The sequence below is a fragment of the Balaenoptera musculus genome, chromosome 12, assembly GCF_009873245.2.
Source record: "Balaenoptera musculus isolate JJ_BM4_2016_0621 chromosome 12, mBalMus1.pri.v3, whole genome shotgun sequence".
NCBI lineage: Eukaryota > Metazoa > Chordata > Mammalia > Artiodactyla > Balaenopteridae > Balaenoptera > Balaenoptera musculus.
Genome location: NC_045796.1, coordinates 44,876,273 through 44,903,612, shown reverse-complemented (window position 1 = coordinate 44,903,612; position 27,340 = coordinate 44,876,273). Strand labels below are relative to the sequence as shown.

The following is a 27,340-nucleotide window of genomic DNA, read 5'->3' as shown; positions in this document are numbered from 1 at the left end:
CTGGCTGATTTATAAGTCTTTTAAATCCCATGCTATTAAACAATTCAAAACTCTTATGGCTATATATGTTTAGCTAATATTAACCGCTCAACCAGCCAGCCTGTGGCATTTTGCATGCTATTCTTCATTTTTTCCGTCTGTATTTTTCCTCATCCAGCTTTTTCAGAAATGTTATTCCTATTTCTGTCACACTGTCGCCTTTTAGTCTGTCTTGCAAGAATGTAACATCAGCAGCCAAATGAACCTAGGAAAGACAAAAAGAAAAAAAAAAAACAAAACAGGCCTGAGTCATTCAGGTTTTAAAAAAAACAACCTCTAATTTTTTCTGTCTTTATTTTCAGTTTGATTTACCCCATAAAGAGCTGACTTTCCTTACAAAATGATAAAAAAAGAGCTTTTTCTGTGGATGAAGGGCCCTTTACTGTGTGTCCTCCATTGATGATCTGGCTGTGGTCAGCTCTGTGTGTGAGTCTGCAAAGAGAGGGGTGGTCCTGGACATGCTCAACCTGGTTGATTCTGGGGCAAGCCCAGGATGTGGGCCCCTTTTTACTCACAGTACAGGTCTAAAGTAAGGCTCCATCTCAGGAAGAACACAAATTCCCAACTCAAAGATAGCCTTGACTCAATGTGCCTTGCCAAGCAGAACTTCCAAGGATAAATGGCTTCTTAAAATGATTCTTCTCCAATTGACTTGCTATACATCACTCTGTCATTAGCTCAGTAACATAATCACTTGTCCTAACAACATTTAGCAATTACTTATGGCTTTGAGAGCTGTGAAAAAACACCAGCTAAATAAATTATAAGTATAAAATTAAAAATCGAAATTATAGACATGACTATTTGATACCCAGGCCTTCCTTTCCACGATAAAGCATTTCTCATTTCCCAGACATTGAAGCAAACCCTAGGGCTTGCTTCTCTATTCATTAAAATATACTCACACAAGAGCAGCATATTGCTGACCTACCCTCAATAGAGTACCTGTTCAGCTATTTTAAGTTACTGGGATAAATAAGATATAAGCAAAAGTACCTAGTAAAAAATACCTAGTAGTTAAATTATGACAAAGACAAAAAAGATCTTATGGGGAAAAAATGAGAGTGAATTTAGCTTCCATATTTCAAAGTGCACTGTACATATGAACTACCATATGACCCAGCAATCCCACTACTGGGCATATACCCTGAGAAAACCATAATTCAAAAAGAGTCATGTACCACAATGTTCATTGCAGCTCTATTTACAATAGCCAGGACATGGAAGCAACCTAAGTGTCCATCGAAAGATGAATGGATAAAGAAGATGTGACACATATATAAAATGGAATATTACTCAGCCATAAAAAGAAACGAAATTGAGTTATTTGTAGTGAGGTGGATGGGCCTAGAGTCTGTCATACAGAGTGAAGTAAGTCAGAAAGAGAAAAACAAATACACTATGCTAACATATATATATGGAATCTAAAAAAAAAAAAGGTTCCAAAGAACCTAGGGGCAGGACAGGAATAGAGAAGCAGACGTAGAGAATGGACTTGAGGACACAGGGAGGGGAAATGGTAAGCTGGGACGAGTGAGAGAGTGGCATGGACCTATATACACTACCAAATGTAAAATAGATAGCTAGTGGGAAGCAGCCGCATAGCACAGGGAGATCAGCTCAGTGCTTTGGGACCACCTAGAGGGGTGGGATAGGGAGAGTGGGAGGGAGACGCAAGAGGGAGGGAATATGGGGATATATGTATATGTATAGCTGATTATACAGCAGCAACTAGCACAACGATGTAAAGCAATTATACTCCAATAAAAATGTTAAAAAAAGTACCTAGTAAAAGCAAATAATAAGTGAAAAGGCCTCGGTCTAGTAGGCAGTTAATTAATATTTATTGAGTCTTATCCGACTCACTCCCCTCTCTCACTAAGAATTCCCTGGCCAACCAGCCTGCATTTGTTAAACTGAAGACTTTGGTGCACCAAGTTATCTGCTCCTGTAGTGTGCAAAAGCCATGCTTTTGTGATGCTCACCATCCAACAGAAGGATGTACAGTGCACTTTGAAATATGGAAGCTAAATTCACTCTCATTTTTTCCCCATAAGATCTTTTTTGTCGTTGTCATAATTTAACTGAAAATCAGTTAAAATAACAAAAAGACTACATTGAAATTATTTGGATATTTGGGACCACATGAAGTCTGATACGTATTTGTCATTCAGCACATATAATCAACTGTTACCCATGAAAGCTGGAGACTTCTTTATCCTATTTCGGACCTGATTTTTTTTTCCCAATCTACATGTGAATCACACTGAACTAATTCAACTTCCTTGTCCCTTGAACGAAATATTATTTTTGTGCCTTTGGACAAGGTCCTCCTTTTACCTGGAATATTATTTTCCCCTTACCCCAAGACCTTCACCTAACTGCTTTTTATCTTTCAGATGTCAGCTCAGAGTTTCCCTAGGAAAGCTTCCCTGCCCACCTCCCACCCCACTCCACCCCACCCCACCCCACCCCAGGTCCTCCCGTGGCCCTAAGTCATTTGACTTCTCTACTGGACAGAAGATTCTTGAAGGGCAATAACTGCGTTTCGTTCATCTGTGTATGCTCAGTGCCTCTTAACAGATGCCGATCACTGTCTTAGTTAAATCAATGAATAATTCAGGTGTGGAAGCCAGCCTCCAAAATGGCCCACAGTGACCCCGCCTCCTATCATTCAGGTAGTCCCCTCCAGCGTTGCCCCAGAGTTGACAGCACCTGTTGTGATTAGATCTACAAAGAGACCTATGCGGCAAAGAACTTCATGAAGCCTCTAACCGACTGCGAGAAAGACACTGAAGCCACGTGAGTGAGCTTGGAAGTAGATTCCCAGCCTTAGTCAAGCCTTCAGAGACTGTAGCCCTGACCAACCGCTTGATTGCATGTGCATTAAGCTGTGAAAGGCTTTGAATCACAGCCACCTAGCAAAGCTGCTACCAGATTTCTGATCCTCAGAAACTGTGTGAGATAATAAATATTTGTTATTTTAAGAGGCTACATTTGGGGGTAGTTACACAGCACTAGATAATGAATATACCTGGCAAAATAGAGTCTGTGCCTTACTATTTCCAGGGTCCCTCTGATAATCCCACAGAGTAAATTGCAGTAGCACAGAGAAGATCGCCCAGCAGGGAGCTCTTCCACAAACTCCACCAGAGGATTCTTGTCTGGAATCAGGGAAAATTCATTTCTGCTTGAATTGTTACAGGTCACACTTGGTGTAATTCCCAAGTACATCTTGAAAGCAACCTAGTAAACAGGAAAAAATTTACAAAACTAGGTCTAGAACAAAGAACTGTTAGTAACGCACCCAAATACCTTTTCCCAGGCACAATGGTTAAGCTCGTGGAGTTTGGAGTCAGAAAGCCTGGGTTCACACTCAGCTTTGAAATTTACTGACCCTCTGACTTGTGCAAGTCTTCAACCCTTTTATTTTCATGGAGTATCCTAAAGGACAAGTTTTCTGTGGAAACAATATGGTTTATGAAACTCAGAGTTAAGGCATCATTTTTGAAAAAATCTTTTTCAAAAGTGAATATCCTTTAGAAGGGAGAAGAAATTAAAATATTACTAATCACCAGCATACTAGCGTAATGTTTGTCACATGAGCCTAGTAAAGGATAAGATCCTGAATTAGAAGGGACCCAAGACACACCTGCCACAACAGGAAGGCGACAGAGCAGAAGGCAGAGGGTGCCATGGGAAGATTAAACCCAAGGGTGTGTTTTGGGAAGTGGAGGGAGCTGTGACACCAAGGATGACAAGTCTCTGAGAAGGAACAAGGGTTAGTGGTGGGAGGCACATAAGTGAGTCATAAAGCAGCTTCTCAAAAAAGTCTGCTGTTTTAAAGAGCTGAAAGAAATCTACAATGTAGAGACAGAGGAAGCCTTGGAGACTATTTCTTGCATACCTCCAGTTTCTCAAATGAGTAAACTGGGACTCAGAGAAGTAAAATGACATGGTTAAGGTTACATTGTAACTTAGTTCCCTGGCTTCTAGTGCAAGGGACTTCCTTGTCACAAAACATACAGGCCTGGAATCTGAAGTTCATTCATGGAAATTTGTCACCTTGACTGTTGTTGTCTTTCAAGTGCCTTAATTAATTTAATTTTAAAATTAAAAGCAATGTAGGACAGATATGGAGACAATTTCCTTAAATTATTTATAATTAGAAGTACTAAAAGTTTCACCATTCATTCATTCATTCAATAGTACTCATTGAGCACTGCCTGTCTAGTACAGTGCCTGGCACACTGTGGAGTGGAGTGTGGAGTTCGATAACTATTTGAAAAAAGAATTATTGAGTAAGCATCCGTTCTGTGTTTGACATCATATTTATGCCCAGAATACAAAATGCAATAAGATGTAGTTCCTGTTTTATAAGAGCTCACAGTTAAAGAGGAGCTATAGATATTAAAAAAATAACTGCAATACTATGATAAGCTCTGCAAGTACAATGTTATATATTAGGTAGCAACTCTTGAAATAGTCACAGAATAAGAAGCTTCTACCCTGTTTATGAATATTGAGTGAAAGTTTGCCAGGGGAACAAGGTCAGGTGTGTGTGTGTGTGTGTGTGTGTGTGTGTGTGGGATATTCCAGATAGAAGGAACATGTCAAGGGCATGAAATACCATGGTGAGGTTCAGCGGAAGTTGGCATCTATCAATTTGTGGGCAACAGGGAGCCCCAAAGGTGTGAGTAGGCTAGGGAGGAACTGGTTTTCTGTTTTAGAGGGATCTCCTTCATGTCAGCATAGAGGATGGATTTAGGGTTGAGAATGGGGGTGGGCATGAGGTCACAGGCAGAGATACCAATCAAGAGGTTACTATGAAAGTCTAGGAAAGAAATGATTAGGACCCTTCTCACTTTGTCTTTCATTCAAAACTCAAACTCTCCCTGAACTTTTCCATGTAAATTTCAAATAGCCCAACTCCTAAAATTTGTCAATGTCATTTGTCACTAGTCAGTTAAAGAGGATGTAAAATGAATCTTCCAGATCTGAAGTCAAAGTGCAAAAGTCTTAAGTAACAAGAGAAAAATACCATCATGAAACTCTAGGCTAGGAGGCTTGATTTGGCTCCCAATCAATTGGCTGACACCCTATTTCTGCTAATGTTGATTCCTCTGGTTGGAAAATTCCTAGACTATTATTATCTGTGGAGTCGCAATTTCTTTCTGAGTCTCAATCCAAGCCACATGGAAATAACATAAAAATTGAGGCTGTTCACTTTGAATTTACTCTAATTCTCAGTGTTTTGGCTCTAGTTTCATGGCCTAATATCCACCAGTAGGAGGCATTATCTGAACGCTGTTGGGAAATATTCATTCCTAGGGAATGACATTGTTTCCTTATCTGGCTGAATTCAGTCTGAGAAGGAGGACTGTTGCTTCTAACGAAGAAAGAGCTCCACCCTCGGCCACTGCCACAGCTGCTCTGCCAATAAATAAGAGCAAAACGTTTTCCCTTTGTGTATCTCCAACATGGATGCTTTTCAGGGGATTTTAAAATTCATCCTCAACCAGAAAACTGTTATTGGCTACAGCTTTTTGGCTCTGCTGACTGTGGGAGGTGAGCGTCTCTTTTCACTCGTGGCTTTTAAGTGTCCCTGCAGCACTGAGAATGTGGTGTACGGATTGGTTTTCCTTTTTGCTCCCGCCTGGGTGTTACTGATCCTGGGATTCTTTCTGAACAACAGGTCATGGAGACTCTTCACAGGCTGCTGTGTGAATCCCAGGAAAATCTTCCCCAGGGGCCACAGCTGCCGCTTCTTCTACGTCCTCGGTCAGATCACTCTGAGTTCATTGGTGGCTCCAGTGATGTGGCTTTCTGTGGCTTTGCTCAATGGGACTTTTTATGAATGTGCCATGAGTGGGACCAAAAGTTCAAGACTCCTGGGGCTGATTTGCAAGGGCAAGCCCAAAGAGTGCTGGGATGAACTTCACAAAGTACCTTGCGGCAAAATCAGCATGACCCCTACGGACAACGAAGAACTGAAACTGTCCCTGCAAGCCCAGTCTCAGGTAAGAAAGGACAAACATGACTTTTTTCTTTTTTTCCCCAGAGTGAGCTTGAAGTATTCTCTCTGTACTCTGTTGGGCCAGGGCTGAGTCTGAATCCTCCTAAAACATTTTGAAACTAAGTGGAAATTGGAACACGGGGCAGCATTAAGACAATCTGAGGAAAAGCTTTTCAGTGGTTGCTTGACTAGTAAAATTGCTGATTGGAGTGTCTTTTTCATTGCTGAAAAGAAATTCTCCTCTGAGTTATACATATGTAAATACTTATGTACTTTAAAACAATCTCTCTGGGTTGATTTTGTAAATAATGCATGACACTAACTCATAATAGAGTGTTAATGGCAGAGTAATTAGAAATTACTGCCGTTTATTAATTATTTTCAAACTGGTTTCTCAGAAAAACACACACGTCTATTAAAATATAGCTGAACAAAATGAGATAATACTTTTCAAAGTTGCACATAATATAATTAGTGTAGAGATTCCCTTGCATGATTTCTGGCAACTGCTATCTCTATGTATAAATACTGTCAAGATGGAGAAGAAAGAACTTCCTGTATAAAGTGGGTGTTGGCAGTCTCTAAATAGCCTTCAGTGAAACGGGACCATATTCTCCAGGGAGGTTTCGTCCTGTACTCTGTGCTCTACAGCTAAAAAAGTTCTTACATTACTTTAGAAGCTCAAGATTTGGGGCACTGTTTTATTTAACAGCAGGAAATTGTAGCTTTACCTAATTGACACAAGGAAGTAGCTTGTCATCCTTCCAGGTACGTGAGCACGAATCCAGATGTGAGCCTGGCCCTGGCCTCAGGAAAAGACTGAATTCCTACTTGTGAGGAGCAGGAATGACATTCCCCAAATCAAAACAAGCAATAAGAGTAGATAAACAGATCCACACTTTGTCAGGAATGCTATTTGTTTAAGAATAAATGTGCTGAAAATAGTGTAATTTTACTTTTTTTCAGCATAGACTCGCCTTTTCAACAACACATGAAGGCAAAATCTTTTTCTAAAATCATACTTTCCAAAACCGCTTGGCAATATAGTCATACTCTCTTCATAAACTGATAAGCCTGAATATGCTCCCCAAACAAAATCTTTTGTTTCATGCATAAAGTGCATCTTAGATAAAAACACGCCAGGCTCCCAAACGTCTTCCTTCTTTGGTTGAAGGAAGGTATTAACTACAAGTGTTATGATACAATGAGTGATTTATGATTTGTGTCCTCGGGCACCAGGCTCCATTCAGGTGGATCCAAACACTTGTCGCTGTGTGAACTTTTCTTCTCTAAACAGAGGCATAAGGAAATCATGCACATCCTCCCATAGCTTAGCCTGGGCATGCTGACCTGTTTACTTTTCAGAGGAATGAGAAGGGCCTGGGGCTGATTCCTAGGAGAAGAGGCATAAGAGATGTGGACAAAGGGAGCTGTGTCACAGCAGGTGCTGACCACAGTGTTTCCCACAGGCAGGAGCGACAAAGAGTCCAGACCAACAGCTGGGTATGCGGCTGGGGGTAAAAGGCGCCGCGTCCATGGGTGGAGCAGAGAAACGGAATCCAGCTGGGTGGCTTTCTATTCTTCGGGAAGGTAGGGTAGAGCAGTGGCAAGAACTCCGTCTTGGAGTTCGCTCTCCTTGGGTTTGAGTACTGATTCTACCACTTACCAGCTATGCGGCCCAGAGCTACTGGTTTGACCCCTCAGAGTCCCAGTTTCCTCATAGTTTCCTCCTGCCTTGGAGGGGTGCTGGAAGGTCTAGTAGGTGATGGACGTAAATGGATATAAAGCTGCTGGCACGGAGTAAGTGTTCTAAACTTAGTAGAAAAATGCCAGGGTTTGAGGGAGGAGACTCGTGCAGAATGGGACACTCTTGAGGGCTGGGGTGGGAGCATCCACCATGTCTAGGTAGACCCCTGGTACCATGAATTAGGGAAGAAGAGAGGGCTCAGCGCTCAGGGCTCAGCGCTCAGGTGAGAGCGAGTGGAAGGTAAGGTCATGCAATGGGGGGAGGGGGAGTCTGAAGCTGATCAAACAGCTGATGACACGGCAGAATTGGTTCAGATACGGAGGTGAGATGGCCTACTGGCCTACAGGAGAACTGGCTGTGTGGACAAAGAAAGGTAGAGGTTAAAGAAAAGAGGAAGATCCGACCACAAGTGACTAAAGTAAATGTGAGGACTTTCACACGATGGGAGCTGTGCTTCATTTGTTAAATCACGTCAGAAAGACATCCTGTGTTCAGCAATGCTTTTACATAGACATGGATACGTTTGAAAAATAGCAACATGTGACAATGGCTGATACTTTCTGAGTCATGTGTATCTCTACATCATCTCATTTTAATGCCCCAAATTACCCTCTGAGGTAGGTAAGCCCCACTTTACAACTGAGAAACCTGAGGCATGGAGAATAGCCACAGAAAGGAGAAAGCTGAGATTTAAACCCAACTAGCGGCAACCCAGAGTTAGCATTCATGTGGGGTCTGAAACCCTGTACAATGACCTCCATAGTCTGGAGTTGGAGTTTGGGAAACACTGGTTTAAAGCATTGGAGCATATCTGTGGTTCTGTTACGGTCTGAATGGGTTCATTTGCAGATTGTTTCTGTGTTCAAATAGGCCCATCTGCTGAGAAATACTAAGGGCCATTTAACTAAAATGTCAAGAGAAACTTTGAAAGAGCTTTGTTAGCTGTTCACATATGAAATTAATTCCAATTGTGAAAAATATAATTAGAACAACAAAAAGTTTAGAAGATAAGTTGAGCTGCTTAGACTTCTGTTTTTAAAGTTCAGAAAAAACCCCCAGCAGAACCAGTTCGTATTCAGAGAGGAATTTGTTTTTTCCAATTACCAAAATTCAGAACCAGCAAATCCTGAAGGTTTGCAATGACTCTATTTTTTTTTCTTGGCTTTTATGCAGGCTTCTGATTCTTAGAGCTTCAGTTTCCTTATTGTGTTACCTTTGTCTCACTTTATCCTGGATAATGAGCGATGATACTTCTCTCAGGGAGGGTCTGCTGCTCTCTGCAAACAATGTAACAAGGGAAAAATCAGTCAGGCGCCATGAAGATGCACGTATCAACGCCTGAAAGCACTCCGCTAAGGAGCTGGTCATTTGCTCAAATGACCACGTTTACTCATGCACAGAATTCTTTCCTCTAATAGCTAGTACTATTTGAGGGCTTGGTTTTTCCAGTTCTTGGATAATCTATATTTTGGCTCATTTCCATTTGCCTGCCTTCTGGGTCTTTCTTTGCATACCAGCAACGGTGGGTAGGATAGAGAATAGAGGTTAGGTAAACCCTAACTTTATTTGACTGTAAAAAAAAAACCCTGTCGTTAGTAATTGAGATGAAGGATTTCAACTGAGGTCTGGTATTAAATTAGCCATACACTTCCCGATAACACTACCCCGGCTCCCTGAGAAGTGGCTTTGCTTTTGAGGTCCTCAATATTTCTTTCTTTCTAAGATTCTAGGATGGTTCCTGATTTGTTCAGCATCTTTCTTCTCTCTGCTCACCACTTGTTATGCTCGCTGCCGATCAAAAGTTAGCTACCTGCAGCTGAGTTTTTGGAAGACGTATGCACAAAAGGAGAAGGAGCAGTTGGAAAATACATTCCTGGACTATGCCAAAAGGCTGAGTGAGAGGAACCTGAAATGCTTCTTCGAAAACAAGAGGCCAGAGGTCTTCTCCATGCCTACCTTTGCGGCCTGGGAGTCTGCTTCAGAGCTGCATTCTTTCCACCCAAACCAGCAACACTACAGCGTCCTCCACAGGGTGGTGGAAGATGGTCTGGAACTTCGCCCTGAGGATGATGAGACTACAATGGTGCTTGCGGATGCTGTTCAAAATGTGCAGCTCGCCCACCATCACTGACTCGTGGTGTCTAGACATCTTCCTACTGCGTCAACAACTACCCGAGCATCTCTGCGTTTTCTCACATTTAGTGTTTCTTTATAAGACAATAACACAAAGGGAAGCAGCTCTGCAGCTCCCAGCTACAGACAGTGTCATGTGCTCAAACTGATGCTGAGTGACCGGCCAAGGATGGTGACAGAGGTGCTGTCGCATTTGTCCGGGGTTGGGCTCAGGGGCTTCAAGTTCTAAGATTTTATGATCGACAGTGAGACTCATGCAAGAAGGTCTGCCACTCTGTGTAAATATGGTCATGGCATCCGGGGGTAGCAGTGGTGACTTGTGAGTGAGTGTGGTACTCTTAACAGACTTCTGTACAGTGGGATCTGCAGTGTAGTTGGTAGAAATCCTCACTCAGTAAATCTATCCTACTGCCTTTCAAGGATGTGTGAAATTCTATCATTTGAAATTCATTTCCTTGGAATCTGAAGACACCGGTTCTCAAAATAACACATTAAAAGAATATGATGCCTAAAATTCAGAGCTCTTCACATGTTTCCACTATGCACTGAAAGTAGACCCCTACGGTCAGGGCTGTATTATGACTTTTGTGGGCTCTAGGCACTTTTACCTTCATGAACCCATTTCTACATTAAAAAATACACAGGTACACATACACACATATACATATATATATATTTATGACTGTATTGTTATAGACATATATTAATATTACATGTTAAAACTTTTTTTCAACCTTGAAGTTCATTTATTTCCTTGTGACTTTATAAGAAATTAAAAACACTTTTGTGGGCATTTACAGAATGCAAATTTTGCATTCTATTATGTAATATATCCACATTAGTTTAACTATATAGGTATATTAATTCCCTCTAATTCTCTGAGTGGGATTGATATTTAAGGGAGAGGCACCATGTTTTATGCTGTGGCTCACATCTTATACCAGAGAGTCCTTGCCTCCTAACTGGAGAATCCTGGGGATGAACTCCTTATTACCATGGAACATTATCCCAAATTGGGGAAAGGATCCTATAGGTATAAGACCTGAAACATATCCTTGGGAACTTGGAGGTGCAGAGTCAGGTTGTGTGTGTGTGTTTGTGTGTGTGTAGGTGGGGGAGTGGGAGGTGGGGGCTGTGATGTTGCAATATTTGAAATATTGTTTGGGTTTTAGACATGGTATGTGATAAATGTTTAACAACTGGCTCTCAAAAAAAAAAAAACAACCCTGATTTGAGGTGTTTGCCAATTTCTATGACGCAATTTCAATTACCAAGGTGATGTCACTGAAAGCAGAGTTAGGAAGAGATGCTAACCATGGGCTCTATGAGCCGGAATTTTCTAAGAAGTTTTTATAGCTAGTTTTTTTTTTTTTTTGCATTTACTTTGGTTCTAGCCAGACCATCTCCTGTGCAACTTTGGTGCATCTGAGTTTCACCGTAATAAAACCTAACCATGGGAAATTAAACTTGGCTCAGTGGCTCCAACTGAGAGATGGAGTCTCTTTCTCTTCTTGATTCTGACCTTAATGAACCAATAGAATGTAGCAGAAGTGAATCCAGACTGCAGAATTGTTGCAGCTTATGCCTTGGTCTCCAGCAATGCTCAGCGTGGTAAAAGCCAGCCACCATGTAAGAAGTCCAATTACTCTGAGAGCACCAAGCTCTGAAGAAAGCCAAGCTAGCCAAAGGGAGAGAGAGAGAGAGAGAGAGAGGAAGAGAGAGAGAGAGATTAAAAAGAGTTAGTTGGCTAACTCCAACTCTTTGAGTCATTTTATTGATAGGTAAAGTACCAGGCATCTGAGTGAAGAAGTCATTTTGGACATTCCAGCCTCAGCAGACAAGACATGGAGAAGAGCCAGGGAACCCAACCGACAGCCAGAAAAAAGGTCCCAGGTCTTTGGTCTGAGTGAAGTCATTCCAGCCATCAGACTTTCGAGCCACACCATCTGAGGCTGCAGACATTACAAAGGGGTCCCCACTATGTCCTGTCCAAATCCCCAATCCAGAAAATCATGAGCTTAAAAAAATATTTGTTGTATTAAGCCATCAGATTTGGGGGCACTATGAAGTAAGATAGCCTGAACACTAATATGTGAAAATCAGAATTTATTAAAAGAGAAAAATTAGAGGCAAATTGAATTTATACATAGATTTATACAAAAATTCTCCCTATGCATAGGTGTTTCCTTAATAATTTTTTCCTCTTGATTTCAGTAAGCAGTATATCCTCTATGGAATGATTTGATAGATGCTGAATAGGTACCTCTCTAAACTAGCTCCACCAAAGCCTGAAATTCATTTTTAACGATTTTTGGTTAAATTTTGGTTTTCTTTAAAATATTTCAGCACAAAAAAAGGGGGAGCTGATAGTTGAAACAAGATGGGCAAAGTACTGATACTTATTGAAGCTGGATAGTAGGTACTTGGGACTTACTACATATTCTCTTTATATTTGTGTAGGTTTGAAATTTTTCATAACAGTTATATAATGAAATAAACTATGTGCTCTGTTCTTTTTGCTGAAGTTTTGTCAATCAACTCCTGCTTGCCTGGAGTTTACCCTCTAGTATTATTCTCAGAAAAAGTTCTCAGGAATCCTATTCCCCGAATTTTTACATATTCAAGTTATTGGCCTATTCTATACTTGAAGGACAGTTTAGCTCGTTCACACTTTCTTTACTTGAGTATATTTTAAGTGTTACTCCACTGTCTTGTCATTGAATTCTGTTAAGGAAACATCTGATGCCATCCTAATTTATTATTATCATGATGTTTTTAACCTATATTCTCACAAAATTCTTTCTTCATCTTTAAAGTCCAAAAACAGTACCAAATATGCTTTCAGATAGGTCTTTTGGATCAATTTTCCCTGCTACAATTTATACTCTTTCATTATGGAGAAATATTTTCTCTTGTTTCAAGAAAATAGAGTTTGTGAGTTTTCCATTATTCTCCTTGTTGCTCTATATGACTTTTAAGAAACCTTATGGTTTTAGATTCAGAACTAAGCCACTGCTATGTTCCTATTGGAATCTCATTAATTTAATAATAATTTTAAAAAGCTAAGTTATTTTGTATAACCCATTCCTACCCTCTCCTTCTCCTTTGCCCATTCATGCAACCAGAATAAAGTCAATACTTGCAGCCCCTCACCTATGAGGTGAATAGCAAGGAGCAGTGGATCTGTACATGCACCTTTTATATGGCAGCTGCAAGGATGAAGACTTTTCTCGTTTGTGTGGTTGCTGCCTTGATTGTTATCATGTATTCAACCAATCCCATCATTGCCCAAAGTTCCCAGGGGAACCTAGATTGCCCTGAGGAGCTGACACAAGGAAGGATCTGTCTCCAGTTCTAATCATTTATAACAGTGGCTTCTGACTAAACCTAAATGAAGCCCCAAATGTGTACTGGGAAATAATGAGACTTTAGAAGAGGTAGAAGGGCAAGCTGAGCTACTGAGGCTGGACTGGAGCATGGAGCGTAACCCCAGAAGGAGGCCTGGGGTTACTAGTAGGCAAGGCAAGTGTCAGTGGCTTTGTACTTATACCTATTGGAGTAGGGTTTTGGTCAAGAGCATTAGGTTAGTTTAATCCCTTTTGGAGGTTGGAAGATTCTTTTTTTTTTTTACTTAAAAAACAATTATATTTATTTATTTATTTTTGGCTGCATTGGGTCTTCGTTGCTGCGTGTGGGCTGTCTCTAGTTGTGGCGAGCGGGGGTTACTCTTCATTGCGGTGCGTGGGCTTCTCATTGCGGTGGCTTCTCTTGTTGTGAGTCTAGGCACACGGGCTTCAGTAGTTGTGGCATGTGGGCTTCAGTAGTTGTGGCTTGCGGGCTCTAGAGCGCAGGCTCAGTAGTTGTGGCTCACGGGCTTAGTTGCTCTGCAGCATGTGGGATCTTCCTGGACCAGGGCTCAAACCCGTGTCCCCTGCAATGGCAGGTGGATTCTTAACCACTGCGCCACCAGGGAGCTCAGAAGATTCTTATTACAAACATAAAATGTCATATTTGAGTCTGGAAGAAAACTGCTTTTAGGTTGCTTCAAATAATATTTTCAAAGTTCAGTAGTTTGTTAGAATTGAGTTATGCCGAAAGAATACTTGCCCAGCTGTGCGAGAGATCATATTCTAAATTTTGCTATTCCATCGAAGAGGAAAGGCAGAATTAAAATTTATTAGCAAACTATTATGTGCTGGATACTTTACATAAGATTTATATTCAAAATTTCACAAGCACACTCGGAAGGATTATTGTTTCCATTTTTTATGAATAACGCTAAATTTCAAAAAGGTTAAGTTTAAGCCACAGGTAAGAGATAGAGCTTAAATTTGGACCTGAATTAGTCTAATTCCTAACCTCCATCACATAAATGGTGCCTCATGTTGGTATATTCTCAAGTGTTCATTTAATCTTTTGAAGCAAGTTTTCTCACTTGTAATATTAGAGTGTTGGATCAGAATTTCTTTCAATTCTGTCGTCCTAAATCTTAAGGCCAGTAGCACATGAATTCCCAGTCAGTTGGCTTCTTGATGTACTCCTGGGAATTGATGCCTATCTCCAAGTTTCTTGGCCTCCGTCTGGGTCCCTGGCCTCTTTCTCTTTCAGCACAGCTTTTCCACCTTGGGTTTCTAGATATTTGAGACAATTATGCTCTAACTATGCTTCTAGTTCTCTATATTGATGAGGTCAACTTCTCATTTTATTTCCTTAGGGAAAAATGACAATTGATAAAGAAGGCATTTTCAGCAAGGGAAAGTTCATAAAAGATTTAGAATAGTCCCCAAACGTTAACTTTTATACCTTTTAGAGCACATCTTTCTGTTTGTCTGTGTGAACAGCTCTCTCTTCACAGTTTCAAATTTCCTGACCCTACAGCTACACCAATGCCAGAGAAAAATCTTTAAACGTTTTAAATTGTATTGAAAACTGAGATTCAATTGGGAAAAATGAATTAATCAATTTACCTAATCACATTCTCTAGATCATTTCAAGGAATAGGATAAAGTAAGAAAAGTTATCAACTCAGGTGACTATTAAATAATTTTGCTTTAGAAAATACCTCAGAATATATGCATCCTTTGGCAGAATACATAACCTATAAAATGATTACTAGTTGCATTGTAACATTTTATTCTTAGATTTTAACATAAAAGGATGTGCTTCTGCAATAATAATAATTGCTGATGATATCAACAGATCCAGATGATTCTCCCAGGAGTTTTGTTGGTATTTGTGCCATGAGAGGAAACACGAGGGATAGTGCTTTTTTTTTTTTTTTTTTTTTAATTTATTTATTTATTCATGGCTGTGTTGGGTCTTCATTTCTGTGCGAGGGCTTTCTCTAGTTGTGGCAAGCGGGGGCCACTCTTCATCGCCGTGTGCGGGCCTCTCACTATCGCGGCCTCTCTTGTTGTGGAGCACAGGCTCCAGACGCGCAGGCTCAGTAATAGTGGCTCACGGGCCTAGTTGCTCCGCGGCATGTGGGATCTTCCCAGACCAGGGCTCGAACCCGTGTCCCCTGCATTGGCAGGCGGATTCTCAACCACTGCGCCACCAGGGAAGCCCAGGGATAGTGCTTTTAAAACGCTTGCTTCCTTAAACAATTGGCTAACTATGAGTGAGTTTCACTGACCCTATATAGGAAGTAAAGTGGTTAAAGAAATATGCAGACAAATATAGAGTTACAGACCGGTGTCTGATCAATATCCATCTTCTTTGGAGTGAAGGTCCTGGGAGACAAAACTTCTCTCCCTACTTCCTCTGCGAGAGATAAGCTAGTTATCCCAACCACTGGTGGGCTTTGTTTTAATCGAGACTATCCTTGATTACATCTCTCTAATGTTTTCCACTTTTTTTCCAATGACATTTTATTTTATTTGAAACACTTAAAGGAGAAAAAATGAGTGGTAACTCTGGAAGAATTTGGACTGAGGGACGGGATGGGTAGCAGTCATCACATGCCACCTTGCCTCTGCAGTGATCACCCTAGAGCACCAAGGAACGCAGTTTGAAAACCCCTGCTCTAGGGCACTGGATGCCCATTAAGATCACCTGGGGAGCATTAAAAAAGTTCTGATGCCTGAGTTTTATTCCCAGAGAGTGTGAGTTAATTGGTCAAAATTAGGGCCTGGGCATCAGGATTATGGGGGGAAAGTTCCAGGAGATTCTATGGGGGAGTCAGGATTGATAACCATTACCCTGGAGCCTCACTGAGAGGTCAGGGCAAGTCTGGACAAAATCTTACTTCTGACACAAACTAAGAGTCACACCAAGCAGGGCTGACCAAGAGCGTGGCTGGCCTTCCATGTGTCTCTGAGTGTGGCTGGCCTTCCCCATGTGTTTCTGAATGTTTAGGCTCAGATAAAGGTTGCTTGAGCCTTGGGGATTTTGTTTCCCAGAGTATTTCCTCAACTGTTTTCATCTCCCGGTAAGGAATTTCACTGTAAATAGTTACATTAATGAAACGTTCCCCATGCGATTGCTATTTTCAATCCACACACTTAGGTTTGTTTCATAAGTCAGTCTCTCATGAGTTTCTTCCAAATAAGTTAAGCAATAGGAATAAAAACAAGAATCTCCAATGGAAACTTAGGACAGCCTAGATTTTCATGGGCTGAGATATTTGGAAGAATGAAAACTTCCTTCTGGAACATCTATGGTAATAGTGCTAAGGAGACAAGATGCCTAGAGAAAGCCAGTTTGCTTGTGAGACTGGATCATGAACAGGAGTGGAAGATGGACATTCATAAGTAAGGGGAGATAACTTGCAGAATTTACTGAGAATTGAGCCTTAAGAGATACTTTTCTGTGACTAAAAGAAAAATAATGTTACACAAACGTAGTCACAATAAAAGTTTAAGCGTAATTTTCCTGCAGATGCCTTGCCTTCATATTGGGAATCTGTCCTAAGTAATTGATGCAGTCTTCTGGGTTAGACCTAATCAGTCTGCAGAATCCACAGAACTTGTGGTTATGCACGCAAGCTTGTCCACAAATGAAAACTTCCTACGCTTTTCTTCTTTCTCCTCTCCCAGAGGTACAAAGGGGAACAGAGCAAGTGTGTGGGTGTTTATATAAGGCAGTTCTTGCTACTCAGAGGGGACAATTAAGCCTAAATGGTTATGTTTGTTTAAACAAATTTCTTATCTTTAATAATTCCTCCGCCATATTTCTGGACCAAATGGTAAGAATTTTCAAAATATTTTGTGTGTTCCTTTTGCTGTTAATATTCACCATTTTTAAATATTGAGAATTTTATGACTATAAAGGGTTTTTCTTTCCTTTTAATTTTTTCCAGTCCCGTCTTCCTTGCTCAAAAATGTTACTAAGAAGGAAAATGGCCTGACATTCAGCTAACTGTGAGGCCATCCTTCTCTGGAATGCTGTGTGGTGCTGTGCTGTGACTTCTATGGAATTCAATCCCTGTTTACCAAGGGCTCCCACTTATTTTAATATCATATGTTGGAAAAAGTAAAGTAATTCAATAGACCTCTACCACTAAATTGTGAGTTAGCCTTTGAAAAATAGTAAGTAATAGCAAAGAAAGATGTTCTATTTAGGCTTAATCTGATTAGCTTCCATTGCTTGATGGAGGGATGAAAGGAAGCAGTAACCCTAGGAAGGGGTTGGGAATTAGGCACACACGGTGCATTAACCCTGGGACCCACCTCTGCCTGCGCTGTGCTAAGAACTGCCCTCTGACCTGGTCTCCAGTCCACCCTGTTGGTTGTGAATCTGACCCTCCAGGGCTGCCCAGACTCTTGTGATGAGTGACCAAGTCTGTCACTTGGCTTCTTCCCACCCTTCAGCTCCCTGCATGAGTCACAGGTAAGGAACACCTGGCTCCCGAATGCAACGTAGACTCTGAGGACCTCAGTTTCCCACTTCAATCTTTTGGGTGGGGTTAGGGGCCCATGACATCATGGCTAAATACTCAATCTTCTATTTACAAATTATTCTAGTATAAAACAGTGGCAAGATACCTAAATGTTTTAGGATTGGGGAATCTTTGCGACAGAGTCACAATTCCTGGCTGTCTGATGGAGGTGAAATTAGTGGTAGCCACCCTGCACCCTCTCCCCCTTCCCACGCTACACTGATGAGATTCCTGGCAGGTTATCTTTGAGTTGCCTGACGTGGATAGATTTGAGCTGAGTGGAAGTTGGCCTCCAGTAGTATGTGTGTGGGGAGCACATGTTCCAGAAGAAGGAAGGCTGAGCCAGGGCATGTTATCCTCTGGCGATGCTGACCACTAGGCAGAGGCAATGACATGCTCCCAGCCCTGATACGGTAAAAGCAAAATACATCACGGCAAAATACAGTCCTCCACATCAGTGAGAGATTTCAACAAAGGGCAGGCATTGCCTAGCAATAAAAATGTTCCCAGTCTCCCTCTATTTTATGCCATTCAGGCTGCGTTTCTTCGTCTATCCCTTTAAGTAAGGTGTGTGTAAAAGGAAGGGGTATGTGTCTGTCTATGTGTGTCTGCGTGTTGGGTGGGAGGGTGGTGTGGGAATGGAGGTGACTTTAAAATTGAGATTTAAATTTTCATCCTGGTAAAAGAAAGGAAAAAAAAAAACAACGTTCAAAGCACAGAAAAAAGCCTCTCCATTTTGTGCACAGAATTATGATGTCAACATAATCCTGCGTGTTGTGCCTGGTACTGGGTGCGTTCCATTTAGGCTTATACTCAGAATTGTGAAATATGGTAATTTTCAGGGAAAGCACTTCTTTTAAAAATGTACATTGTTTAGAAAATGAAAGAAGCCAAATATCGGGGGGGGCGGAAAAGGAGAGAAAGTAAAATACAGAAACATAAGGAACAAAACTGTTTGTTTTGTTTTTAAGAGAAAAAGTATATTCTAAGATATGCTGATGTCTCTGACTTGAATGGCCTGGTTCAAGTTCACTTCACCTGGGCAGTTTTTCTATTCACATAAAAAATCAGGTCATCTCTGGTAACATTCTCTGAAAAAACACAGACTGCCAAGAGAAAGGACTGCAAGGGCTTTAGAAAAAGAGAAACAAAAGCAAAAGCCCCATAGGATTAGAGGACCAGAACTTTTCTGATTGGTTCCTTTATAAGAAATTCAAAAGAAAAACCTAATACTATCTACTGTAGTACAACATCATTTTTCTTAGGAGAACTTGGTTGTCTCCCTTCCACCAAAGCATCCCTCTGAGTTTGCTGTTCTAAGAAACATCTGCCCCACTCTTGCTAATGGTCTAAAATATTTACTTTCAACTAACAATGTGGTTTCACTTGGACTGCCTCATGGGGGAAGTATTTTTTTTTTGGCGAAAGGTTTGCTTACTAGATTATTATCTCCAAAATGCATAAAAATGACAATTCCCTACTTCGATACCTTAGAGTTAGCATGCTAAATGGAACCTGCAACACTGTTCTATACAGGACTTCTAGCTTCTGGAACAAAGGAAAACAAACACCAGCATCAGTAAGATGAATAAAGTGAGCAGACCATTCATAGGTAAAGTAAGACCCATAAATTACTGCTACTAATTTCCTAGACAGGAAGAACAAGGTCTTTGCCAATTACTTTTCCCCATTTGGGGAAAACTCAGGATGTTTTTCATAACCAAGTACCCTTCCTGAGGGGTTCCCTACGATGGCCATGCTTTGCGTCTCATTACCCTGTTGTTTTGGCCACAGATAATGGACAAGGATGGGCATTTGAGAACCCGGACTGTCAGTGCATAGTTTGGCTATAGGCCTGGAAGTGGCTTAGCATGGAAACTCTACCCAGCAGAGGGCTAGTGATTGGCTGCACAGGCTAGAGACTCTTTTTGGGACTTTGAATGTGAGACACACAGAGAGAGTCACAGTTTGGATGATTGGGCAGAAGACAAAAAATGCCTGGGGAGAAGAGAGTAAGCAGAAACCAAGAGGCAGCAGAATCACTGAGATGGAGAGAAGATATAGAAGAATAGAATGATATTAGTAGGTAGCTGCAAGAACATAATAACCAGAGAGTAGTTGAGTCGCCAAAATGGCAGAAGACTGAAGTAGGGAACCATAAATGTCTGCTACTGAGACGACAAGACAGACTGAATTTCTGTTCTTCCATGAGGCCTAGCTGTCGTGTCCCAGAATATCCTCACAATAAACCCCTATTACCTGACAACCCAAATGTCAGCAACATAAAGAAGCCTACCTAACACAATTTGGCTCCATGATGAGTTTTAGGATACATTTCAAATATTTTCCACAATAAATGGGAATGATTTATTTAAATGATCATTTTTGTCTCCAGCATCTCCTGATAATAAAACTGACCATAAGTATGTTTGGAAAGCATGAGATATATTTTTGTGTAACTAAAGAGATGTTTTTTAGATCTTAGACCAGAGAAAGGTACAATTGTATTTTCTATTTGCCCTTATAATAAACTGGAAGAGATATGAGCCCATTAAGTAAGTTAAGTGAAATATAATATCTAGTGATTTGATTACCTCTTTAATGTTTGCATTTTGTAATCACAATTGACATCAATGTAGCAAGAATGAATCTTGTCCCGAAACTTTCTACACTCATATAAATCATGGAAAAAATAAACGTTTCTATAAAATTATCAAGATGAGTTTACTGTCTATTCTTTAATGACAGTCAGTTATTTTCCTGTCCAGGATCCTATTGTAATTCAAATCTTGTTATTGTGAGCAACCAGACATTTTTGGAGCATTGAATTTTCACCGTAGTAAATATTGCTTGAACTAAGGGGGCTTTTGCTGGTAGTGAGAGTTAGGGTAAGAGGGGAAGGGATAGGAAAGAGTCTTTAATTTGGAGATGAATGTGGCCCACTGCCCTCTTCTGGACAGAATAGGAGGAGCAACAGTGTGTAGATGTGTGAAAAAAAAAATCTTCAAATATTTTGTAAATTCACTTCTATATTTAATGAATGTCTACAATGTGCTGGTTTGCCATGGCGTGGTGGGCCAAACCCCAAGAATGTCTGAAATTTCCCTTCCTTTGGAAAAGCTTACAGACGTGATGGGGAAATTAATTTCCCAGAAATGAACCATAACGTCACTGGATAATCTAAGAAAGTATCAAGTCAAATTTTATGTCTATTAACATAACTCGAGAAAACTTCATATTATTTTCATTCTTTGTAAAACATTTTTGCTCTAGTTGGATGGAGAATAGGAATATATACAAAAGAAGCTGGCCAGCAGCAAGTTCTTAGAAGATCAACAGGCACAAAATACAGTAAAACTGTGTGTCACATACTGATTAAAACATTAAACTAAAAGGCAGATTTATACTGCTCTATTTTCATAATAAAGATGTTCTCAGTAAAGTTGATCATGAGTTCCCTTACCTTTCCAAGGTTTCAACTTATACTATTCAAAGAAAAAGGTCTCATTTTTGCTTTCCAGAATTTCTAACAAGCACAATATATGGAGTTCCAATTTTTCAACCTAAGGATCAGAATTTCAAGTTTTATAAGTCCGTTTCTATTTTTTATATATTTTATATCATACTTTTCTCTTTTTAAAAATTTCATCTTACTGTGACAACACCAATGATGTGATGTTTTTACTGAAAAATCATAAATTCCCTCTATACCCTTCAGAACAACCATCATAATGACATTGACCTGACAGTAAAAAGCTTTCCCAGCTTTGATGAACAGAGTTTGCACCAGGCCAAGTATTTGTAAACACTATCAGTAACTAGAAGGCCCGGATGCTCTAAGGGAGGCTTTGGAAGCTACAATCAGCACACTCATCTATTTATGATCTAGTTCTGTGTCCAGAGTTTAGCTAGGGAAAGCAATACCTGAAAATCAGGAGAACTACAGCTGGAAGAGGTCTCACCTGACAGATGCGGAAAACGAGGTTTGGACAGGCTAAATGACTTGCTCAGGGTCACACAGTGGGAATGTGGATGAGCAGGATATGTACTCATATTTAATCTCCATTACATTGGACTCGGTTAGACCACCGCTCTGAATCTGATGAGGATCAGAGCTCCTCATGTTTAACTCGTAATGGCAACATCATAATATTTCTTGTCAAGCCTATCCTTTATGATTATCTTGACTTAAATGATCAAGTTTATCTCTGATTAGCTTCTCCTAATAATAAAACTTTTATCGTAAATGTGTTTGGAAACCATGAAATATATTTTTGTGTAACTAAGGAGCTTTCTTTTAGACCTTAGACTGGAGAAAAGTACAACTTTATTTTCGGCTTGCTCTTATAATAAACACAGGGATATATGCCTGTTAAGTTAAAACCCTCTAATATTTCATTACTACAAGTAAAATCAACTATGGTAACTCTACTGTAAATTCCACATTTTCATTTTTCTCAGAATGATGATCATAATAGGAGAAAATCTTCAAAGCTCTATTTTATATTTTTTTTTATTGAAGTATAGTTGATTTACAATGTTGTGTTAGTTTCCAGTGTACAGCAAAGTGATTCAGTTGTGTGTATATATATATATACATATTCTATTCAAAGGTATATTTTAAAGAAACAATTAATTTTTGGAAAAAGCACTAGAATAAAGTCAGAAGAATTAAATTCTAAGCTGGCTTTTTTTTCTCTGAAAACCATAAATTTTTAAAATTGAAGTATAGTTGACTTACAATACTGTATTTGTTTTAGGTGTATAACACAGTGATTTGATATTTTTATAGATTACACACCATACAAAGTTATTAAAAATATTGTCTATATTCCTTGTGCTGCACATTACATCCCTGTTACTTGTTTATTTTATAGCTGGTAGTTTGTACCTCTTAATCCCCTTCAACTATTTCACCCCTCCTCCCATCCCTGCTCTGGCAACCACTAGTTTGTTCTCTGTATCTGAGTCTGTTTCTGTTTTGTTATGTCTGTTCATTTGTTTTGCTTTTTAGATTCCACGTATAAGTAAAGTCATACAGTCTTTGTCTTTCTCTGTCTGACTTATCTCACTTAGCATAATACCCCCTAGGTCCATCCATGTTATTGCAAATGGCAAGATTTTGTTCTTTTTTTAAATGGCTGAGTAGTATTCCATTATATATATATATGTGTTCCACATCTTCTTTATCCATTCATCTATTGAGGGGCACTTAGATTGCTTCCATATCTTGACTATCATAAACAATGCTGCAATGAACATAGGGGTGCATATATCTTTTCTTTAATTAGTGTTTTTGTTTTCTTCAAGTAAATACCCAGGAGTGGAATTGCTGGATCCTATGATAGTTCTACTTTTAATTTTTTTTTTTAGGAATCTCCATAGTAGCTGTACCAATTTACATCCCCACGAAAAGTTAAACTGGCTTTTCTTACTTTTCTTACTATGTGGTCGTGGTGACATCATCTAAGTCTTAATTACAGCATCAGTAAAATGAGGCTAATGACAGATGCCCTTTTTACTTCACAAGTAAAAGAAAACGTTGCATGATTGATATTCATGGAATAAATGTCCCTTCCTATTATTTTATGCTTTATAGCAACCTGAATGGCAATTGTCAGAAATAACGTTCAGCTCTAGATGCGATTTGTTGAAATAGAAGAAGAGCTGGTATAATGGAGCAAGAGAAGCCAAAAGAGGAAGACCAACTACATTCCACAAGAATGAAAGACTTCTACTCACATTGTATCTAAATATTTATTCACATCTTCATCTTTTTCATAATCCTTACAGAGTTGGGCAACCAGAACTCTGTAGGTGAGGACAAAGAGATCTTTGTCCTGGGGAAGAAGGGATAGTTTTATGTTACAGGCAAAGTTACGAACAATATATTACTCTTTCTTTTCACAAAATTTTCCAGTTGGAAGCAGCCTTTGAGATCATCTGTTCATTTCTTCCACCCCACCCCTACCCCCATAAAAACTGCAACAATTTTCACTTTTGAGAACAAATTGTACCCATATTTGGATACAATGCTGGGTGAAAAGAGCTGTGAAATAAATTTCTTAACATGAGAACGTCTTTCTGTGCATTTGCTTATATTATCTAACTTCCAATGTGTTTTCATGGAGGAAGTTTTTTTAAATACTAATTGATAATATAAATTCTTATTGCTCTAGAATGGCCTTTGCCATATGCTGACCATGTTTGCAGTTGGAAGGAATAATTGGGTGAGACTCCTCATGAGTCTGCACAATCCCTAATGGGTTCCAGGTCTGCCAAGGAGACCATCAGGCTGAACCCAACCAATTTGTGAGTTTTTTTCTTTATACTTAGAGAAAAAGGAGAATTTGCACTTTCCTTATAGATCTCCAAAATATGTACTGTTTTTCAGAGTAAATTAAAAATGAAAAATAAAACTGAGGATAACTTGGGTTTAGTTTATCAAAGATGTGTTGAAAGTACGGAAAAAAGAAAACGCAAAGCTCAATCAATCCCTTTTAAAAAGTCTCTCTGCATTGCATCTGCTATTGAGTACGAAGAAAGAGGATATTGGAGATAATTTGTTCCAATTCTCTGTCTTACAGAGGAGGGAAGGAGGCCTCAGGAGGAATGAGCGACTTGCCCAACTAGCCAGCAATGGGCAGAGCCAGGGTGGAGTCTGAGACTGCAGGCGGGATAGGGAGGGTGGGAGGGAGACGCAAGAGGGAGGGGATATGGGGATCTATGTATACATATAGCTGATTCACTTTGTTATACAGCAGAAGCTAACACAACACTGTAAAGCAACTATACTACAATAAAGATGTTAAAAAAAAAAAAAAGAAAGAACTGGTTGGGGTAGGGGTGAATGGGAGAGGGAGGTAGGAAGGGGTACCACTGTTGAACATAATCTTATTTTGTGCAGAATCTTGTATTTTCATGAAAGGTCAAATACGGAGTCCAGGTTAGAAGAGGTGCCTTTACCTCCATGCCCAGGTATCTTGTGTAGCATAACGTGGAGAGAAAGATAAGGCCTGATAATATGTATTCAATTGTTTAGTCTTAAATCATGGGCAGAAATGGCTCAGAAAACCAATAAAATAGTTTATTCAACAAAGTGGCTTCTATGAAATGCTATATAATTTTGATCCAAATACTTCCAAAATTGGCCCAATACCATGAACGTCCATTCCCTTATGTATAGGTTTATATCATGACAAATATGTTTCTTTAATTGGGTAGAATATTTATTGTAACTAAATACATTTTAAATAAAAAGAATCTAAATAGTATATGGCACATGTGGACATAATTTATGTTGAAAAGATAAATCACAATGTCATAAATGTATGTAGAATATACATTAAATACATTAACATTACATTAAGAACACTAATGTACACAATTCAGGTATAAGAAAATAATGAGTACGTTAATATTTCTATTAGGAAACCAGGGATGTAAAGCAAGTGATTTAAACAAAAATGTTGTTAAACAAATCACTGAAGGGCCATCATGTATTCAGTTTTAATTCTGTTCTTATTTAAATCTTCTAAGAACCTAATCATAAATCACAAGAATAAGAACTGCATATAAATTACACACGAAGTATCGCGTAACATATAACAAGCCACAGCAGAAGATAAATTACTGTTGTATGCCAATACCACAGCAAAAGAATAAGCAAAGGTGAAGGGGGGGGGGGGGGAGAGAAATGAATGAATGTGGTTTTTACCACTAGCAGTAAAACAGAAGAATTTGAAAAAAGAGAGAAAAGGAGCTAAAATTAGACCTACTTATATGCCGTAGCTTCAACATTGTGCCCATTTATAATTAAGGCTAAACTGAAAAAATGGCATTTCCTTTTCTTTCCTCTCTCCCTCTCTCTGGTGGGTAGGTACTAACTATAATTTACTTCCAGCTGAGTTTCAAGCTCAATGCCCATAAAGGCCAGTGTTCTTCATTTTGCTTCATGGCCAAAGGCTGTATCTTGAAGTACATGTCCAGTAGGGTCTCAAATTGATCACAAGAGAGATCAACATAAATTTGTCTTCACAGTTTTAAAAACAGTAAAAAGCAATCATTTCATATATGAAAAATAGAACACCATTAATTATTTCAGATGGTTTTGGATATATCAGGATAAAAATGTGTTTTAACTGATACATAAATCAAGTGATTTAGGTGCAATATTAACCATGTATAATATATTTTTAGCATTTTAGAGCCCCACAAAAAAAGAAATAAAGTTCCAGAATGCCAGAAGGGGCATCTGCCGGCGCTCCCAACTGGGGTGCGCATGGGTTAGTCATACAATTCTAAGTATCCACGCCTGAAACTACTTAGTTGTATGCAATGCCCATCAGTCTACTGCAATAATTAACAGAGCTTTAAACTGATGAGTTTTCATATCTGTAACTTCTGAATGCCTCTAAACTATAATAAAAGAGGATTAAAGGATAATGTTTATCCAATCTATCCTCAAATTAGTTTTAAAAATAACTCTGAACTTGGAATATACAGAAAAGATAATAGCACACACCAAATCACAATAATAATCACTTACATTTAAGCCTAGAAAATATGTTTTCAAAGGCAATCTTTTAATACTGAGTTTTTGATGACCTATTCCTACTTAATTTAATATATAATCACCTATTTTGTATACATTTTGTTTCTTATTTCATGAAGTATGAAATACAACAAATTACAAGTAGGAAATACAAAGAATTGCTTACTCTTTTCACATTTTCTGTTAGAGACAAAAGAAAAATTTGACACTTTTGTAGATCTAATTAGTCAGAAAAGAAGACCTTAAACCATGTATAAAGAATCGATTATTCTCTCACAGTATGGAAGAGATCATTGTAACTATTCCCAGAAGTGTCATTTATGATTCTCTCCACTAAACACTTCCTTGCTCCACTGAAAAAGTCTACTTAATAGCATCCCCTTGCAAAATAATTCAGAAATCACTCAAGAAAACAATTTCTCTGAAGAAAAATCTCTTTGAGAAAAAAAATCTCTTTGAAAATATGTTTATAAAAAGATCTTACTATTTTATGGTATTCTGGTCTTACTATTTTATGGTATTCTGGTCTTCCGTGTGCAGGATGAGACATTTTGCCTGGCAGGTGAAGAAAGTGTATCAATCTTTGTCCTTTTGTGTTGTTTTTGCAAGTTCCTCCTTGCTCTGAGACACGGGTGCTACTTCTGCACTACTGCTTTTGTTCTCTGCTGAGCTGAAGAGGAAAAGAATTGTAAATAGGACTGTTTTATAGCCGTGTACATTGCCAACGATCAAATACTGCTTCACGTGTGGGGATGAGTTGTAATCTAAAGGCATAAAAGCTGATAGTGAAAAGTCAGACCAGAAGCACCAGCTACTGAAAATTCTTCTGCCCAAGAGAATATGAGTGGTGTTTTGTTCTCATGCCAAGGCATTGTTTTAAAATCACAAACAGAAAGCTTCACAATCCAAGACAAATCTAAATGTTAGTGTTATTCAGTCTTTGTATTGATTGTTGTGTGAATTTGAGACAGG

The 27,340-nt window shown here is 39.3% G+C and overlaps 2 protein-coding genes across 2 annotated transcripts; one reads left to right on the top strand and one right to left on the bottom strand.

The window, feature by feature from the left end:
• Positions 1–124: 124 nt before the first annotated feature.
• On the bottom strand, positions 125–26,918 carry TRAPPC3L (trafficking protein particle complex 3 like). The gene is given in 5 exon segments (XM_036871211.1): positions 125–244; positions 3,100–3,285; positions 10,188–10,209; positions 23,557–23,654; positions 26,877–26,918. Coding segments are annotated over 5 exon segments (468 nt in total).
• CALHM5 (calcium homeostasis modulator family member 5) lies at positions 5,376–12,447 on the top strand. Its single transcript, XM_036870894.1, has 2 exons — positions 5,376–6,059; positions 9,526–12,447. The coding sequence occupies exons 1-2, from the start codon at positions 5,520–5,522 to the stop codon at positions 9,931–9,933; spliced, it is 948 nt and encodes a 315-aa protein (XP_036726789.1). The 5' UTR covers positions 5,376–5,519; the 3' UTR covers positions 9,934–12,447.
• Positions 26,919–27,340: the final 422 nt, after the last annotated feature.